The 20,599-nt window shown below is 39.2% G+C and overlaps 1 protein-coding gene across 9 annotated transcripts in view; it reads right to left on the bottom strand.

The window, feature by feature from the left end:
• Positions 1-312: 312 nt before the first annotated feature.
• Positions 313-20,599, bottom strand: part of LOC132196786 (homeobox protein homothorax) — a 130,923-nt gene continuing 110,636 nt past the window's right edge. For 3 of the 9 annotated variants that reach the window (XM_059619653.1, XM_059619661.1, XM_059619660.1), the window contains 3 exons: positions 8,212-8,279; positions 6,049-6,223; positions 313-2,376 (listed from right to left, as the gene is read on the bottom strand). In XM_059619653.1, the coding sequence (XP_059475636.1) occupies positions 6,060-6,223; positions 8,212-8,279 (232 nt within the window). In that variant the 3' untranslated portion in view covers positions 313-2,376; positions 6,049-6,059. Of the gene's footprint in view, positions 2,377-6,048; positions 6,224-8,083; positions 8,143-8,211; positions 8,280-15,418; positions 15,600-20,599 lie in introns of those variants that run through there. The other 6 variants (XM_059619657.1, XM_059619663.1, XM_059619656.1 and 3 more) reach the window with 5 other exon arrangements.

Here is a 20,599-nt window from a genome sequence, read left to right as displayed (position 1 = left end):
AAAGTGGCCGAATCGCAGTTGCTGTGAGGTGGGCAGGTGCTTTTGCTGGCAGACGTGCTGATAAGTCTAATTAATGCCTCTGTTTTAAATTTGAAATACTTAATCGAAAAATTAATTTCAAAACTGATACTATTTCCAGTGTATTAAAAGTTTAAATTTTTTACTCAAAAAGAAATTTAATAATTTAAGACATAATTCATTGATCTATTTTTGCTTTTTGTTGCTTCCCTTTCACTTCCTTATATAATTTAAAAATATATATTTTAGACTGAAATGATTATATAAAAATGAAACTCGCAGCACGTATATCTTTTGTTTTAAATTATTTAAATTGTTTATTATTCAATTTGTGAATTGAGGTACACATTTTTATTTCTCATCCATCTTTTTTGTTTTGTTTTTTTAAATTATAAATTTGCACATTGAAACAACATAGATAGCACTCTCTCTCATCCTTAAAGTTAACAAACCGACTATTTTTCACAAACAATAATCTTGGCAATGTCCCTATGTAAATTTTTACACAATAGCTTGTTAGGTAATAGCGTACTTACATAACAGAAACAAAATTCGAAATCCGTCTCGAGTAGTTTTCGTTTTCTCGCGTTTAATTACAATCAGTAGCGATGGACAATACAAAAAATTATCCACGGCTGCGGCGGCGTCAGAGATTTCTCTACATATCATGTACATAATAATATATGACAATAATAATAAACTGGGCTGTTTTTCACTTGCATTTTTTTTAGAGTGTGTGGCTCGTCTTAAGTAAAATCTTCACCTGAGTGTTTCGGAGATTTCGGAGAGAGAATAATTATATAACAATTGAAAATGAAAAGAAAAAGAAATTAAAACAAAAAATTGAATTCGGATAATTTCCTGTGACGGTAAAAAAGCTCCACGTATACGGCACAACACTGATGATGATCGCAAAAAGAACAGGACAAGGAGAGTCGTCTCGAGTGTAGTTTCGTTTTCTTTCTTTCTTTCTTTCTCGTAATCGTCGCAAAGCTATTTTTTCGAATATCAAAGTCAAAGAGCAGGAGATAAAACGTCGCGTGGAAGATTAAACATGATGATGATGATTTCAGCAAACTCGCATCCTACGGTCCTACACACGCCTCATCTTCGCTTCTTATTAAATTCTTCCGTAAATACAGTACAAGAAGTACAGCAGACGAACAGAAACGAACAAAACTCTTGCTTGCCTGAGGTACCTTGGTTGTTGGTTTCCGGCCCTTTTCCCACAAAGGTCGCTTTTGTTTTTGCACTTGAAATCTCACGTGCGGGGCCGATGCTTTTTTTTATCACACGCGAAGGACACCGTCAGATAGAAAATCCAATTCAGTGGGGCTGGGTACGATTTTCGTTTGTTTTCTTCCATTTCTCATCTCGAATGATGAATTTCGCGATCTTAACACACTCGCGGATTTCTTGCTTCTTCCACTATATACACGAGAGGGGTGAGAAAATTCAGCCCCCTGCCGTTATACACTGTCTTGTACGTCTAAGTCGGAGCAGCAGTCTCTATTAGGATTTAATCAACGCTTACAGAATTAAAACGATCCGTCCTCATGCACTCTTCATCTCTTGCTGGCTGCTTTTTTAAAGAGCGTCCGTTGCACAACAATCCCATTCGCTCTCTTGCGCTATTTTTTTTTCATATACGATACAAACACTCGCACTTAATTTTGTCCGACCGCTTCTATTCGATTTCGAAACGATTTTTCAATTGTAATTGTTTTTTCGTTTTTAATTTCGCACTCATTCTTCCGTATTTGTGAGTGGGGTGGGCGTGTCTTGTGTAGCATACTTTGGATTTTTCCTTAAGTGTGAAAATTGTGTGTGTTTATTATGTGTGTGTGTGTGTGATTTCCAAGGTGTAATTGTGTGAGAGGGTATGTTTTCATTTTCAATAAGAAGTGTTGTGTGTGTCACGTGTAATATCACTACGTAGTCCGCTTTGTACCGAAGATAAAAAGAGTCGAAATCGGTGGCTCAGCGAGGATTTTTCTTGCTTCTGCATTTTTCTTGCTTGTCGACGGGCTATTTACATATGTATACGCGTACAGAGTACAAAACACAAAACGAAACACGTCACTCTTGAGCGAGGAGATCGGAGGAAATAATAAAAATTATCGTATCACGTGGTATCTATGACGTCGTGGTCACATTCTTCATCTTCTCTCATAAATATTATTATTCATATTTTCCATTCTTCTTCATTTATTTATTTTTGTAGTAGTAAAAAACACGGTGGCAAGTCCCTGGCTCTGCGTGGCCCGCCGCCCTCAAGGGTCGCCCTTCATCTCGACAGCAGTGCTGGCGCCTGCCTCGCCGGAGCGGGCCGAGTCGGAACTCATTTGGCAATAACTGCTGCAACAAACAAACCAAACAAGATATTCATTAGAAACAAAGTTATTGAAAAATAAAAACAATGATTGCATGCTTGTGATGTTGAGAATATCAAATTGCATAAGGCACTTTTTTTTTTAATCGGCCACACTTTTGGCAAGGGTCAACCGATTTGAATGAAACTTGGCAGGTCGGTTGCTCTTAGGGTGTAAACAAATAGTTTAGAAGGATTTTTGAAAATTCTCAAAATTGCCTATTTTACAGGGGCTCAAAGTTGCTGATTTTGAAAAATGGCGTTTTCAAAAATCGAAAATATCTCAGCTCCTGTTGCAGATAGCGCATAAGTTTATATAAGAAAAATTATAGGGAATTAGACGCCCTACAACTTTGCTATAGTGACCAAGGTCGTAGGTCAAACCTGAAGGTCATTTATTTTTTGGTCATTTTTTTCAGGCTCTACCAAAGTACCAAGGCAATAAATTTTTTTGATTCCAAAATAGCCAAAAGTTGCTCCAGTTAGTAATAAACAACATATCAAAATTTGGTGATACTTATTTTTTTCGTTTTTGAGATATTCCGGATCAAAGGGCAAAAAACGTGGTTTTCCGAGCGTTTTTTGTGCAAAATTTATTTTAAACCTCCATAACTTTTTTCCTGTTAGAGTTAGGATTAAATGTATAATGACAAAAAAATAATTGCCTTTAATTTTTCTTCCAGATCATGTATCACACATGGTGATCAGGTCACAAAAGGGCATTGACCCCATGGTGACCTGTGACCTTTTTGAATTTTTTTACGTGTGTGACACATGGATGGAAAGAGGATGTCAGCAGGAGCATTTTGGTACCCGGATTTTTGTTCTAGCATCATTACAAGTGAAGTTATCATAGATTTTGTGCAGCAAAAGTTGGAATCGGATGAATAAATTATTTAAAAATAGATGTAACTTCACATCTATTGATGCTAGAACAAAAATCCGGGTACCAAAATGCTCCTGCTGACATCCTCTTTCCATCCATGTGTCACACACGTAAAAAAATTCAAAAAGGTCACAGGTCACCATGGGGTCAATGCCCTTTTGTGACCTGATCACCATGTGTGATACATGATCTGGAAGAAAAATTAAAGGCAATTATTTTTTGTCATTATACATTTAATCCTAACTCTAACAGGAAAAAAGTTATGGAGGTTTAAAATAAATTTTGCACAAAAAACGCTCGGAAAACCACGTTTTTTGCCCTTTGATCCGGAATATCTCAAAAACGTAAAAAATAAGTATCACCAAATTTTGATATGTTGTTTATTACTAACTGGAGCAACTTTTGGCTATTTTGGAATCAAAAAAATTTATTGCCTTGGTACTTTGGTAGAGCCTGAAAAAAATGACCAAAAAATAAATGACCTTCAGGTTTGACCTACGACCTTGGTCACTATAGCAAAGTTGTAGGGCGTCTAATTCCCTATAATTTTGCTTATATAAACTTATGCGCTATCTGCAACAGGAGCTGAGATATTTTCGATTTTTGAAAACGCCATTTTTCAAAATCAGCAACTTAGAGCCCCTGTAAAATAGGCAATTTTGAGAATTTTCAAAAATCCTTCTAAACTATTTGTTTACACCCTAAGAGCAACCGACCTGCCAAATTTCATTCAAATCGGTTGACCCTTGCCAAAAGTGTGGCCGATTAAAAAAAAAAGTGCCATAAACTATTTAAGTTAATTTTACGATTAAATTTAATCATCACTTCATATTATTTGTACTGTAAAAAAATAATAAAATATACTATAGTTGTTTTAAAATTATATTTTACAGTTTATATTTTTAAATTTAAATTAATATTCAAGCTATTTTTGCCTTTTTAGAGAACCAGCTTATTTCAGGATTTATATTTATTTATTTTTTTGATATTATATTTGGACATGTTGTAAATTATTGGATTAGTACATATTGCCAGAGAAAGGTGATGATATCTTTGCTACGAGGAGTCATGTTAATTATCATAATTCGATATTTTAATATATAATTGATAAAAGCATATACGTATTATAAACAACAAATAATTATTTAATGAAAGTGCTTCGTTTCATAGTGGAATTGTTTAATAATTAAAATTACTCATATTATTGATCAAGAATATTTGAGTCTTTCTATGAATAGTCAAGTCGATTTTGAAACACTTTCATTTAAAATTTTTACTTAAATCTTACAATAAAGATTAAATTGAATTTTTTTCTTATCCTCAAATCAATATAAAGTACAAAGCGAAATAATTTTAGTGTTTTTCTTGGCTTAAAATCAATTTACTTTTGGTTAATCCCTGCTAATGAGGAGCAGGTACTCGTTGTCAGCCTTCTGCGCGATTATCAGAAAATAATTAAAGAGGAAGGGTACAAATTTAATGATCACCGTCGCGGATCCCACACGCTTAATGATTCGCTCTCAACACATAAAAAACGGCTTCTCTCTCTTTTAGTATTTTTCCATTTAATAGTCATTTGTAGTTGAGATTAGTCGGCGGGGAGAAAACCAGTCCCAAGCTTAATTAGCGCTAGCCGGCTGGATCGCCGTGAGAAAATAATAAGAAATGAACTGAAAAGAGTTTCTCTCGGGCTAATCAGCTCGTTGGGGTTCGCGCGGCCAACAACAAAGGGCGCCTCCTTCGTGTGGGACGCCGCCGAAAATCAAGCACGGGCGAAATAAATATATGAAGAAGAAAAGCATCACAAAAGGAGCAGCCAGAGCGTCGTCGTTGCCTTTTACGAGCGTCACATACGCGAATAATGAGGTGGCGTATCGCATAAAATCAAAATTCTCCACTCCTTGTAAACATGGATGGCACATATAAAAGAGCAGAGAGAGAAAAAAATATAAAATCTTGGCATATGCAGCCAAGTTTATAATATTATTGGGCTGGTTATTGTGCCAAGAGAATAAATAGGCGAGTGTGTGTGCAATCAAAAAATTGAAATGAGCTGCCGGATTGCGCCATAAAGATCATTTTTATCCTCCGACGAGCAACGAGTTTCTTTTTATTCTGTCCTATCGCGACGACGGATCTGCTGAAAAAGCAGCGCAGAGAGAAATAAGCTCGGCGGTCCTCGTCTTGCATTTTCATGCTTGATTGCTGCTGATTTATTTGTTTTGATCCGGGCACGATTTTGCGCGAGCATCGATCGCAACAGCGTCTTTGGCTTATGACAAAAAGTTACGACAGAGAAAAAAAAGACAATTGATGTAATTCATTTTGCTAAAGGAAATTTGCCGACTCAAAAATGCTTTGTCAAACTAATATATTTCAAATTATTTCAAATGACCGCATTTACTACTTCTTTCACTTATGATTTAATATTAGGGTAAATTTCTGGTCATCATACTGGATTTCATGAGAAGAGTTGGTTAACCCTCAATGTCTAATTTACGGATTGTTTACCATAAAATAAATATATAAAACAATGAACATATGTTGTATATTCTCTAATATAATATATACAAAGAAATCGTTGTTTTATTTTGGTTTTGTTATTTTTATAAATTTTTTTTAAAATAAATAAAAAAATTTACTATTACAATATTGAAAATATTATTTTATAATAATATGACATTTTAAGCATAATTATTATTAATAGTTTTTTTTTATTTAATTTTATGCAAAAAAAGTAAAACGTATATATTCACTGATTATGTCAACTTACTTTTGTAGGTGCTACAGATGGTGTCCGTAGTACTGCGCGGGGTAGTGGTACTCGTTGTGGAACGCGGGGTCGCCCGGCGCCCGATGCATCATCTGCGCCGCCTGTCCGTCCATCATGTAGCCCATGCTGGCGTCAGGACTGTACGCCCCGCTAGGACCTGCGTGCGGCGAGAAAACTGCGTCAACGGGGTCAGATCCCTGTCCTCGCAATGCCCGACTAACTTTCCCCGGGCCCAAAATAATTCCTTTCATGCGAGAGCAAATTCAAGTTTCAAAATACTGAGTTCAATTCTATATTAAAACCATTACAATTAAAAGATAAAATCTTTGGAAAAATTTAGATTTATTTTGGGCCGACCCACCCCATGGGTTTATTAAATTCAGAATGAAAGGAAACTTACTGACTAACATGCATTAATATTCGTTTGAAAATCCCACCCTTTGAGAGGTCAGAACAATTTTGATCTCTTTGATTTTTTATTTATTTGATCTGGCAAAAGAATTAGAAGGCTTTAATTAATTGCAAATTATTTGAATCACTGCGATTTATATTAATTAAAATTTCATTTCAATTATGAAAATCAAATACTTTTTAATGTTATAGAAGTAAATGACCCTCTTTCCGTAACTTTTAACAACAAATTTGAAAGACTACTTTAACCCTTTCCTTCAAGATTTAAATTTTCTTAACATTCCAAAATAAAAGGTTTGCAGAAAACGAGATCAAAAATTTCCTTCCTCTCTCTGACAAATTGAAAAATAAAAGCAAAGGTAAGGGAGGGAGCGCGTCAGGGGCTGCAAAGTGCCAATTCGGGCCGAGTTGAGTGGCGCGGCTGATTATTTTAAAAGATGGCAAAGCGCGTCTCAGAGCCGCTTATCGGCGGCATAAATAACAGCCGCGGGCGACGCAATTAAGGGGTTTATCTCCGGCGGCGGCGGCACCACCGAGTGAATGAAGCAAAGAAGGGGCTGTTCGCTCTCTCTCTTCGGATTGCACCTCGCATCAGATAAGAAACCGAGTAAGCAAGATTTCGCTCGGGGTTTATTGCCGCTTCCGCTGCGGGTCACGCGTGTGTTCGAAATATGACGGGGGCACGAAAGGGGAAAAGCAAAAACACGAGAGAGTCCATTTCGGGAATTGCTGACTGCAAATCCGCACCACCACCGGCGGCAGCGGCATTAGTGCTGCTGCTGCTGCTGCAGTGGTAGCGAGCGCGGCCAGAGCAGTAGCCCTGGCTTGATATATATTTTTGTGCGCGCCGGACGCACACACACGGGCTTAGTGCAGAAAAAGAGAGCGAGAGCGGCCCACCATTACAAATTGACGGCTCTGATGGATGGCGTTTTACTGGGGGAGACTTTTTTTAAGTACAGAGCCAGCGAGGGTGGAGCAGCCAGGCAGAGCTGGCTGGGGAGAAAAATAATTCCGCCGCTGCTTTTATACGCGCTATCTGCTGCGGACCACGCATGGAAATTCGAGCATAAAATATCTCAGGGAGGGGCTTTTTCCGCCACGGCACTTTGCGGCCCTCAGGGTTGATTTTTTTTACTCTAAAATAAATGAAATAATATATATACAATACAAAAGGACAGAAAGAAAATGCACACAAGAGAAAACAAACTCGCAGAGCTTTCCGCGGAAATTTGTGCGAAAATTCCATGCAATTTCAGGCGAAAAACTCCGGTTTGGTTTTGGAAAGGAAATAGAGGAAGAGATTAGAGTGTGTTGTGGATCACCATCGCAAGGCGCCGTCCTCAGTCCACACACTGACGGCTCTAACCGACCATGTTTCGACTTGTATTCACTCAAATTTCGAGTGGCCGAAATGGCGCGAAAGAACCAAAACGAAACTACTTTTCATACTTTTTTTGTTTTTGTTTTCAATCAAAAATTCCAAACCAGGGCAGGCACATTTTCGGCCTGCCGACCGGTTGTTTAACTTTTAGCTTTTGGAAAAACTCAAAGGCAAACCAATGAATGTCAAATCTACTCGAAAAACAGGGATGCAGAGTGAACTTCGAAAACCCTGACTTACCCGCTCGGTTAGATTGGTCTATCATGGGCTGAACGATTCGGCGCCTCGCATTGATGAACCTTCAGAGAGAAGACAGAGAAGAGAGAGAAACAAGGGTTAGAAATGTTGCACGTCTCAGGCTGACTTACCACTAGCACCTGCTCTATTTGATTGGTCTATCAAAGGTTGGACGATTCGTCGTCTCGCATTGATAAACCTGGGGAGGCATAACAAAATGCTCTTGCTTAAAAATCGGGCCGGAAAAAAGTCCAGAGCCGAGTTTCAGACTCGACTCTGATTGGAAAAAAATTATTTTGCTACAAAACTGATTTTGCATTGAAAAATAGTAAAAATATTTCAACGAAAATCTGCTTTGGGGGCCAAATTTTTTTTTAATAAAATATCTGGAGAGTTTGGAGCAGGATTTTATACAAATATATAAATCTCACTTAACGAAATGAAAACATACCGCCGAAGGCCACTCACAGTCAGGTCCTGAAAAGCATTTTAAAAACACACATTCATTCACTCACTCAAGGATTCACTCTCTTTCAGAATGACAATCGCGACCGAAACTCTTTTTGGCGCGAGATCAAAGAGTTGTGCGCTGGATAGCGACACTCGCACGCGGAGATTTTTATTTTATTTCTCTCATCAAAAAAAAAAAAAAAAAAAAAAAACACCCACGGCAGCTGGCGACGCCCATAAATAACCGTAATGAAATGCACTTTATTAAATTTACAACCGTGTCAGCTGTTTTCAGTAATTATCAACGCGCTCAAAGGTCGCGAGAGGGTGGCGCCGCGGCAAGGGGTGCAGTCAGCTGCGAGTGACAGACAGACCTGCACCCCCTCGACCGGCCGACCCACCCACCCGATCGTTTCTTCTTTTGGCAGGGTGAATGAACTGGGCACAAAAACAACGCGGCCGGGCACTCGAGCGGAAGCTGAAGTGACGAGGATGCGGAGCGACGCGGATATTGTGCGCCTCTTTCTTGGCGCTTCTCATCCTCCGCACGTCATCTTGCATCAGCTCGCATGTCGACGCTAATCAAATTTGCCACTGGAAGCGATTGGGTTTTCACCTGATTTGTGCCGAGTGAGCACCAAGAGAATTCCGCAGGTCACTTTTTTGCAGCGTGGGAAGGAAATGAAGAGATGGAAACCCAAAAAGTGCACAATTATTTTTTGCTGAAAAGGGTTTCAACATGTTGTGCGGGCATAGAAAATTTTGTTGACACTTTTTATAAACAAATTTTTTTAACTGGATTTTATATAAAAAGAGATTTCATAGAATATTAGATCAATTAATTTGATATTGGAACTTTGAGTAAATAATTAAATATATAAATTATTTTACCAAAAGTAATTAAATACTTCGAATCCAAATTTATTGATTTGGATTATCATTTTATTTTTATACTTTCAAGGCTCAATATTCGAATGAGTTGCGATGAAAGTTTTCTCCACAGTCGCTTCAACGGGAGGGAAAATTAACGGCCCTCGCGAAGATCAGGAATATTATTATGATTTCGTAATAAAAATTGGCACCGGCACGTCGCCGTTTTGGAGCCGGGAGAGAAAAAGATTCCCCCGCTGGTGAGAATACGGCGTCTGCTCTCTTTTATTCATCATCGGCGCAGCAGTTTTACGAGTTCCCTTATGACCCATTTCATCTATCAACAGGCGCGAGCCCTAAAAAAAGTAATATTCATAAAAATGATGCCGAGATTGAGTACAAAATTGCTTCTTATGGTTTATACAAAACGAGGGAGCGTGATGAGTTTGCATTTCGTGTATAAAAAGCTGCACCTTCAAGGGTAGCTCTATCTGCCGGCCGAAAAAGCCTCGAAGCCATCGCGTGTTTGAAACAATGAGTGGGTGTGGCGCAAAATGCAGCAAGAAAAAAAAGTAAGGGGGATGGAAAAATACACGCAGCGGTAATGAGAGGGGCGAGAGCGTGCCGTGTGTATATTTTAATATTTTTCGGGAACAAATAGAGGCGAGCACGCCCATACATGCCGAGCGAGTGTCACACGGAATGACTTAATTAGAATGATCGAGATGGGGTTGATAAGGCCCTGATGGGCGTCACTCAAGGCCCTGTCGACACCTGGTGATGAATAGAGCCAACGGATTACAGCATTGTTCGACAACACCTTTGACGGCAATTATTTTTCAACTCGTCCATACCGTCAAGCATCGCAGGGCGGGTCTCTTGAATTTGTATTGTGTTTGTCAAAGCCGGCGATTACATGACAGCGATTTTTAATTGTCAAAAGGTGCCACTTTTTTAACACTCAATTGTGTAAACACGAAAACTTAAATTGAATAGATATATTACAAATCAACTCACTTTTAACTTATTTTTATAAGATAGTTAAAAAATTATTTCATTGGTCTAAAAGAAATTTACCATTAATATTTAAATAAAAAGTTAAATCTTTTTCGATTAATATCTAATATTTTTCATTTTTAATTATTACATTTTTTTTCATACTATTTTGTTACATTAATGTTACTGTGTTGTTAAAAAAAATTATAATTCTTGTGTCACTTGACAACATCCAACAAAATGTACTTGTCAACACAAAATGGAAAGTGTTTTAGTGTTCCAAGGCCTCCAGTTCAGTTATATTTAATTTTGTTATATTTTTAATCCTACTTGATTCTTATAATGTCATTATAATTTATTACATTATGAGGAATTGAAACCAAACTATAACGTGGTTGGAAATTAAAAATTCCATAAAGTCAATCAGGAAATTTAAAAAATTTCACGTTTCTTGACATAAAAGTTTCATCTGTGGTAAAATCCGGACTTTGTCTTTGGAGAAAAATCGATGATTCGGCTCCGCTCTACGACGTTACGGGCAGTTTCTTAATAGAACAGGAACTGGTTGGTCTCGGCGGTTGAGCGGAATAAGAATAAGAGAGCGTCTTTTACTTCTTTTCTCGGGTGCTGGGAGCCGCAAAAAGAACACGGGGCTTGCACTGACGCGAACTGGAAAATGGCAATTCCCCTCTACACGGAACGACCCTTGGCCATAATTTGTGCTTCTCTGCGTGGTCATTCAAGTGGCAGATATGGGCCATACAGGGAGCCATAAGATGAAGAAATTCACCGGGGGATGGCAATGCCAGTGAAACGGAACATCCCCCGCTCTCTTGCTTGCTCTCTCTGCCGAAACCGCAACGGATATTATACGGAATATTTCCATGCAGGTCTGCCGGCAGCGCGTAAATCACCCCGCCGAGTGGCGCTGGGTGCGAAACACAATAATTCACAGCTGTTGCCGAGTGTGTGTGTCACGGGTCAGACTCATCAAGAAGGTGCCGCGCCAGATTGTCGATTATGAAGTTGCGCGAAAATCTCATATCACACCCCTCCGCCAGTTAAAACAACTGCTCGTTTCGTTGCAACGGACTAAATTATTTTTTAATTATCTACAGCGTAAATTCCCCGGCACACATAATTACGGCAGCTGCGAATTTTTAATTAAATTTCGCCCGACATTAATATTCCCGGCGCAGGAAAGAGAGAAAAATGTTTGATTTACGCGACAGTTTTAAATAATTTAATTCGCAATTAACCTCTGGAGAGTTTGTTGGCGCGACGCTAAATTCGATTTTCCCGGCGGCGTTTGTTTTTCATTAGTCCCAAACGGAATTAATCTGGAATGCGTTATACACGTATAAATTGGTCGTCCATCACAAAGGGGTGCATGCCTAATTCGGCGGCCATGATTACAGTTATTACAACGAGAATGAGTTGTACTTGTTTTATTATTAGGAACGACCCTTTTTGCCACGTTTCCTGTACAATTTCCTGGCGATCATCAAATCCTTTAAGTCATTCACCCCCTTCGTCCCTAATGAATAGGGGTGGCAATAGAAAAATATTATTAGAGCGCCGGGAGAGAAAGAGGGAAAGGGTTGGCGATATTGAGTTGTGTTTGACCCTACGGTGTTACGTTACTAATGCGATTTTCGAGTCTCTCGCTCTCTCCCGCAGGCCGTGTTTGTAATCCAAGGCAGTCAGTCGAGTGAGAGGCTAAACAAATTGCAACGTGCGCGCCGCACGATCGTCATTAGCCCGCCAGGATTAGCGCTGTCGCACAATTAACCATTTTAAAACTAAACCCCCTCTTCGCTCTCTTTACCGAATTACTTTTTCCTTCGCCCACTGCGGCGCTCGCTTTTTTGTCGGAATAATTTTGCATTTCAAATTCGTCGGCGCTGGATTTTCACGCAGCCTCCTCCTTCTTCTGCTATTTTCGGCGCTCAACTATAAGGGATGAAAAGGAATAGGTTTACGCATCACTAAACATCCGTTTCCTCGCTCGCTCCGCTTCACGCTCTCTCCGTTATTTTTAGTGCTCGCGTATCAAACAAACCTCAAAACGTAGCACGCCTTGCTGTTAACAAACTTAGTCAAGGCACCCCGAAACACAAGAGAACAGAAATTGATTAATTTGATGCAAGTCTTGTTTTCGTCTATTTTAATTAATTTTCAACTGCTAAAAAATGAAGAAGTTCTTAAAAATTTATTAATTTTATTTTAAATAATTAACCTTTTGAATCGAGAAAAGAAATTAAAAGGTCAGTTTTCTTTCTGTTTTATTTTATAATATAAGAATTTTTCTTACTTAGGAACAGAAAACGTTATTTTATCTCTATAGATATATTTTAAAAATAGCTATACTTTTCTCATTTTTCTTTTCCTATTTCCGATAACAGGAGCTCTCACTGAGTTATTTCCACTCTCCATTTGCCGAAAAGACCGCTTTAAGCCCACGAGGGCCTGAGCTGGAGTTCCGGAAACTTCACGTGCGAGTGAATCCGTGACAGAAAATCAATCCCCCGGGGCGAAAATCGATTGGCCCACGAGGGAACAGCGCCAGAGCACCAACTCAATTTCGGCCGAGATGACCCCGGGATTCCTCTTAATCCTGCGAACGGGAACGTAATAAGAGCAGTAATGAGATGGCGAAAATTTAGGCGACCGGCTTGGACGAGGTGCGGCGCAGGTTGCCTACCGCCCGAGACGTCCAGGCGCTCGCTGCCAGGGAGAGAGAGAAAGAAAGAAAGAAAGCAGGCAGGCTCGCTTGCTGGCTACATGGGGCAATTTCATTGAGCTGCCTTTTCATATCACGTGGTACATTCATCACTCTCTTTACAGAGGAACCCATCTGGTAGCGACAGCGAGCGTACTTTGGAGCAATTGCTTTTTCAGCAGCAGCAGCGGCACCATAACTTGCAGAGCCGCCGCCGCCGCTCTTAATCTAATGCCACGAGAGGGTGGCGGAAATGTTGTTTTTAATACAATGAAACGAATTCGGAATGGGGGGAACTGCGCTGAAATTCTATGCCTGCGTGAATTCGAAAGTTTGGCGGGCCCAAATGAGAGGAGAGAAAGATAGGCATCAGGCGGAGTGCGGCGAATGCATCATTGTGACAGCCGCATTATTATCGTCGTCGCAGCACAAGTGAGCCCCGGGTAATGAGACAAAACTCGACTCCTATGCTCAAGTGCCGCCGCTCAGGCACATACGTAACAATGGAGCGCGCGCGTCAGGTTGATTCCCGCGATATGCGGTGCTAATCTCAAACAGCCGCGGGCGAAGGAAGAGATGCCGTACGTGAGATCATTTCGCAAAATCGTATAGCATTATTATTATAATGTGATTGTGTTGTGAATCGGAGGAAGACAATGTAGAGGAATTTTGAACATCATGAATTTGGAAACTTAATTGTAAGATTAAGAATTACTATGAAGAGCTCATTGTGAGCAAAACTTTTGTTGAATTATTATATTGTAGCAACCGTCGATATATAAAACATAATTAATTTATTTTGGCTCTCCCAAATCTACACTGCTTTGAAAATTAATGTGAATTGTTAATTCTTAATAGATACGTTTAAAAGAGGGACCTATAAATAAAATTTATTTTTGATATCAAAATTGTAGAATCCGCCAAAGAGGGAAACAAACTTTTATTAAAATTTATTTCAAGCAAAAGAAATTTTTACATAAATAATATATTGTTAAATATTAATATAATAAGTTTAAAAAGAATAAAATGGATGAAAAACTTATTGTAAAGATAACATCAATTATTTGATATATTCTTTAATTAATTTTAAAGTTTTAACTTTTTTTACTCAGTTTCTTATTCTTATGAATAAACAAGGTTGGCGTGTCTACAATTGTTTTGATATCTCTATTATTTCAGAACAATAAAGAAAAATAATATTATAATGTTTAAAAATTCCATTCGCTGATGCACAAAATTTCTCACTTGTCTATAGAGATGAATGCAGTTTAATTGTTTCAAAATACAGCACAATGCAACTCATCATCATTAAACAACATTGCACACACAGCATCAAAAATGGTTTTGTAATCCAATTAATATTAACGGCCACGCCATTAGCGGCTTATAAATCTACGATTGGAGCTGGCGAACGATAAATCAACAATTAGCAAAGGGTTGCCAAAGCGCGACCGAATCCGCCGAATTCCATTTCGAGCAATGCATTTGCACAAAAGTTTTCCGGACATACGCAGATCGCTATCTGTGGCGAGGGAAAAATATGCGTGCGTGGCAGCGCTGACTGCAGCGAAATTCATATATTGTTGCGAAAGAAACAATGTTTTGTACGTGGGAGGGCGCGGTTGGTTCGTTTTACCTGCTGGTAATTTCCACTGAGTCGGCACTTTTTGATTGCTGCTGATGCTCTCCGATTTTCGCGCGGAATTAAAAAGCCAAAAGCCAGCCGGAAACCCTCGCGCCAGCAATTTAATCTAGCCGTGTTTGTGTGCGGTGCAGTGTCATCAAAGGGGTGAGCAAACAGCGGCTCGTCTTCGCGTCAGCATATTTCACGCCGCGTGCACCACCACTCATTGTGTGTCGCCGCTGATAAAATCTGCGTGCAGGTGTCACCACGTTCGACTGCCCAGATAAGAATCTGCGACCATCAGAGGAGGAAACGCGCCGGAAAATGAGTGCTCATGATAATGAGATGAAAAAATTTGGTTTGACGAAAATATTTACAATGTATCTTTAAAATCCGCATGATTTAATTAATTTGCCATTCTGAAAGATAAAGAATTTCTCACTTTTGCAGAATCTTATATGTCAAAATTCACAGGGTCATTTATTTTTATATTCTATCAAAAGATTGATAAAAATAAAATAACATAATAAACAGAATAATTTAAAAATTAACTAAAAAACTAATTAATAACTGAATAGTTCATTCATTTTAGTTAAATTGATAAAAAATTTATTTTCAAATCTTTACATTTTTTTCTAAATTTGTTCATAACAATAGTCAAAATATAATTCTTGAGTTGCGATATAATTTACTCTGACTCTCTGTGGAGTTTCTTGTTCAAAGTTCTGCAAACACACATTCTCACACAGTCATACAATTTCTTACCTTATTCGACTCGATCGAATTTTACCACAGGCTGGCGACCGGTCTTTTCACAAAACCGCCGTTTCTCACTCACAATGGAAATCCGAACTTACCTAAAACAGAACAAGAAGCCGACATTAGCAATGCACAAAATGTAACCGAGCCGGCGAGAATTCATTGTTCGCGGAGAATGGGAGCTCTTTGTGATTGCATTACCATAATAGCAAGCTCGCTCGCGATCCATCTCGGCTCATTTTCATCATCCAACAATGGACGGCTCAATGCAATTAGGATCAGCTCGCTATTTGTATTACAAAGTCAGCCAGCAAGACAAGAATGTAAATACACCCTCTCTCTCTCTTTGTGCCGCTTTACACCATATCGCGTCCATTGTGCCTTCTATTATGCGGCATTAATGCTCGCGCCGAGACTGACTGGCAGGGGTTGCGCCTCTCATTACCATTTCCACAGGCTTTCTTCCCGGCGAATGTGTTTCAATTCATATCCGTTTCGATTCTCGGCCCGGAAGCGACGAATGATCGAATGCGTGTCTGCCTCGCTGCGTCCCCCAGAAAGAGACGGAAAATTCTTTCAACGGGAGAAAGAGGGAAAAAATTGGAAAATTTTGAAATATACTACTTGAGGATTTGTCACATTCAAAGCCCTGAATTTAAATTCAATAAATTATTGCAATATTGATGTGTTTTTAAAGCTAAATATTTTATTACGTTTCAGGGGAGTTTTTATAGTATATGGATCTCCAAAGATAATTGTATTTTATGGTTTCAGTATAATTATGTTCAATTTTTTTTTTCAAGATTTAAAAATTATGTTTGGCTTTTGAATTGAAAATGCTGTAATATTTGAGCTTGTAAAGTAACTGGATCTGCCTTACTAAAATTTTCAGCTAATAAAAAATTCAAATTAAAAAAATTAGTTTTATTGAAGCCGATATATTAATTTTAAAATTTAAATTACATACTTAGAATTAGAACCAGTTAATTATTTGCCTTTGGTAACTCCCGGAAATTTCATTAATAAAAACAAAGAAATAATAAAAAAAAGAAACACATGCTAGGATTTGGCAGAAGGCGCCGGTGGTGATTTCTGAGGCGCCACTGACCTATGGCACGGCGGCGGCTCTTGTGTGCATTTAGCTAGAGTGACAGGAGGGTACACGACACTAATATGAGAGTCTTTACGGATCTCATTAGCATGGTTGACACTTGATGACATTTAAGCTGTTTATAACGCCAACCAAGCAGCCAAGCGTCGGACAGGGCTGTGCGTGAACCGCGTTCGCCAAACCGGCACCGCCAACAACAATCGGCCGGATCCGATTCCAAACTGAATAATATATAAATAAATAAATAAATATCGGGTTTTGTGATTAATTAATCGGCGCAGCGGTATATTAATTGGTCGAGTTGCAGAAAAGCGGTTTGGTTTACGCGTCGGTTGGCGTTGAAATAATGATACGTCGCGCGCGACTCGGATTTCAAAACAGAATATTATACTTTCCAACTTTCTGCGGCAATACTGTTTATAAACCTGCCTGAGTGTGCATATAATAAATATATGGACCAACGCCGATTGATTCTGGAAAAGGTCAAATTGAACCGTTGGAATGAAAAGCCCCACCTTAATTCGAGAGATAATATTATACGCAATTGAATACAGTTGGAAGTAAACAGGCAAATGAGCCTATCGAGCTATCAGGTTTCGTTGGACGAGAGAGAGGCACGCGGTGTTCATTTGACAGGAGAATGACCGTGCGTTGACATTACCAATGATGTGGGTAATCTGATCGTGTTGTATGAGTCACAAAGTGACTTTGCTCGGCTGTCAGTCAGCGACAGCAACCAAGGAGGCTGAGTATGATGGATGTGCGCGGCTCGATAAGTGGGCCAAGTGCAGCCTAAAGGGGCCCTGCCCGCTGCCTCCGCCGTAATAATAGTTTTCTCGGTTTTAATCGGTGGTTGTTGCTCTCTGTTTCTGCCTGCAGTTTTTTTTTTATATTTTATTTTAAGGTGCGGCAGAGAGGGAGGAAAAAATCATTACTCTCCGCACGCGCCCCTGAGAGTTTTCCTTCTTTTTTTTTCACCCTCGGCGTGATGCGTTTCTCCATTTCGCACCTTCCCCGGGCGTACATATATTTTATTTCGCGCTAGACGGGCTCATCTCGCTGTCGTCATCGCGCCGGTTATTTATGACGACGTACATTCATATCCCCGGCCGGCACCTCAGCTGTTGTTTTCCGCGCCCTGTCCCCCGGAAAATACGGCCCGAATGGGAAAAGTGCACTCTGGCTTGAGGGCCGCACAATATTAATATAGAAATATTAAAATCGAAGATTTTGAGGAAATTTTCAAAACTTTAAGAATGCAAAATGCATTTAACTAATTATAAGTAAAATACTTGTAGATAAAGTTTAGTTACTTTACAACTCAAATGATTTTCCGTGATTTTCTATACGTTTTTCCTTATTTTTATTTAAATTTTTTTAATATTGCATTTAAAAAAATTTAATTTAAATATATGTGTTTATTTATTTATTTATAGTTCAAATGGCAGTTTTATTATAAATCAAAAATTTTGAAGGTTGGAAAAAGAATAAGATGTACATAAATTGTTAGAAGGAGATATTGTATTTTATCGTAACAAATTAGTAATCATGATTTTAATGTTTCAAAATTAGAGTAATTTTATTTTAATGGAAAATTAAATTGTTAAAAAGAGAGATAATGAAATGAATTAAATTCATTTTATAATGCATCATCAAAAATTTTTACAAATAAATTCCACTAAATATGTTACCATCATGAATTTTATTTTGTAAATTTATTCATTGGTCTTGAAAAATTGTATAATTTTAAGAAAATTCTAAACGACGTAGGCGGCACAACTTCTTAAAATAAGATAATTATTTTGAGTAATTAAATTGTACAATTTTTAAAATTTTTCCTGCATAAATCTGATTTGAAATAAAAACTATATAAAGTGCAATACTACAGGTAAAAGATCAGCCAACACCTTTGTTTAAAACGCGAAAGGGTGTCTCTTGATGCTACACTGACCCGCCTAGGGTTCATCTATGGCTGCTTAAAATCTGGCGCATGATTTGATTACGGGCCGACGTCAACTCGATAGTTTCATTACTTCATTATTAACCTCTCCCCGGTTGCAGCGCGGTGTACGCGTCGCTCCCCCGTGATGGATTACGGACGTGTGATTTCCCAAGACGCACTCCCGGGCAAGTCTCTCCAACACCGACCATTACGCGGTAATTGCATCAAGCTGCCTAACAATTAGTCCATTGTTGCAGGGTGTTATTGTTAGGTGGGGATAAAAAAAGAAGAAGCAGTCTAAAATAAGCTGCCGCCGCGCCGATCCGTCTAATTACCATGCGAGAGAAGCAGTTCCTCTTGCAACAGCTCCGACAACAGCACGATCAATGCAAACCACCCCTTCTCCACCCCCGGCCCCAGCATCCCTCGCGCGCATACATGGTGTTATTGCCAATTTAGAATATAGTCGTAAGCCGATTTTCTCTGGCTGTTGAGGATTTGAGTGTATTGCTTTTTACTGCCGGGGCGCATTTCATCTCTCTCTCCTTGCTAGGCAAAACAGCATCCGCCTGCTTATTATCTATGTGGCGCAGTAAAACTGATATTTAGGAGGTGCACGCGGTAATTACCCATCCGGCGAGGGGCGCAATTAGCTTAACGCCGTGCAATAATTCTAATGGCTGCTTAATTGTATACAATATAATTGCGGACTCACTTCTTTACTTTTCTCTCTTTTAATAATAATTGATTGTCTTCTTGCGAGGAAAGATTTCTTCCTCCTTGGTCTCGGCTGGGGATTTAAAGAAGCGCAGCAAATTGAAAAAAGCAGCAGGCAAGAGAGAGAGAGAAGCTGCAGTTTCAATTTGGTTGTCTGTCTCTCTTAGGAAATCATTGGAAGCACGAGCGAATTTATTTTTATTTCGTTCCCTCTCCGCTGTTTTTTTCTTTCCTTCCTTTCTCTCTAAGCAGCCGAATTATAATTCAACTATATATACAACAGGTCTGCTGCTTGATATTCGGCCCGGCTGTCTCCGGGGATCGCGGCTTATATTCTTAAGCAAGCATGAAACAAAATTCACCCGCCGCCGCCGCGTACTTTGCATATAAACCATCAAATAACAATAAACTGCTGCTGCTGCTTGCGCGTGGATTCAGCCGAAATTTTTCGCCGCCGCTGAACCAAGGTTGACGGGTTTGCGACGCAGCCGGCCAGATTCGGAGGAGGCATGTCTGTGTGTCGCGTTTGTTGACTTTGTTTTATGACCCGAGGAGCCAGCGAGATTAGCGCACAGACTCCGGCAACACACAAGTGGGTGGCGAATTATTATTCTAATGAGGCTGCCGAAACACGCACGGCGCGGCAAATACGTACACGAGACGCCGAGAGCCGAAATTTACCCAGCGGCACCGCACTTGTGTCTCTTGTGAGATGTTTGCTGAGAAAACGGTGGAGAGCCGTAAAAGGAATGATCTAGAAAAACAGCACACATGGCTCAAGGAGTGTCTTTATGAAAGCGCTAAACATCAATAAAAATTTAGCAAAATGCCAAGGTTTAATTTGTTTGTCATTTTTCACAGTCAAAACTTATCAATTGTGGCCAGTTATATTATGAAATGGAAAAATATTGGATTTTATTTAATATTTTTTTATTTGTCTTGTTTCAATTTTTTAGTTTTTACATTTATTTAATTTCTAAGAAATAAACAAATATAATTGGTTTCTGCTTTAATTTTGTTTTACTGTTTCCTTCAGGAGGACTAATTTAGTAATTTTAACCAGAAACCCCACGACGGCCATGATATTTTGCACGTTCGCTTTGAGCAAACAATTGAAATGAAAGTGGAGAAACCAGGGCAAATATGTATTTCTGCATCACGTTTCAACAGAGAAGTATAATTCCTTGGCGGTGTTGGGTGTCGGCGCAAGAGGAAGGGTTGACCACGTGCTTTTCATCTCGAGCAGTGAAACCCAAGTAAGTCGCGGCGGCGGTGCAGGCAGGTTTCTCTCTCGCATCCACGTGAAGACGTTTGACCCTAACCCCTTT

This window comes from Neocloeon triangulifer, unplaced genomic scaffold (genome assembly GCF_031216515.1).
Source record: "Neocloeon triangulifer isolate White Clay Creek 2 clone unplaced genomic scaffold, ASM3121651v1 ptg000012l, whole genome shotgun sequence".
NCBI lineage: Eukaryota > Metazoa > Arthropoda > Insecta > Ephemeroptera > Baetidae > Neocloeon > Neocloeon triangulifer.
This window is presented reverse-complemented; position numbering and strand designations above follow the sequence as displayed.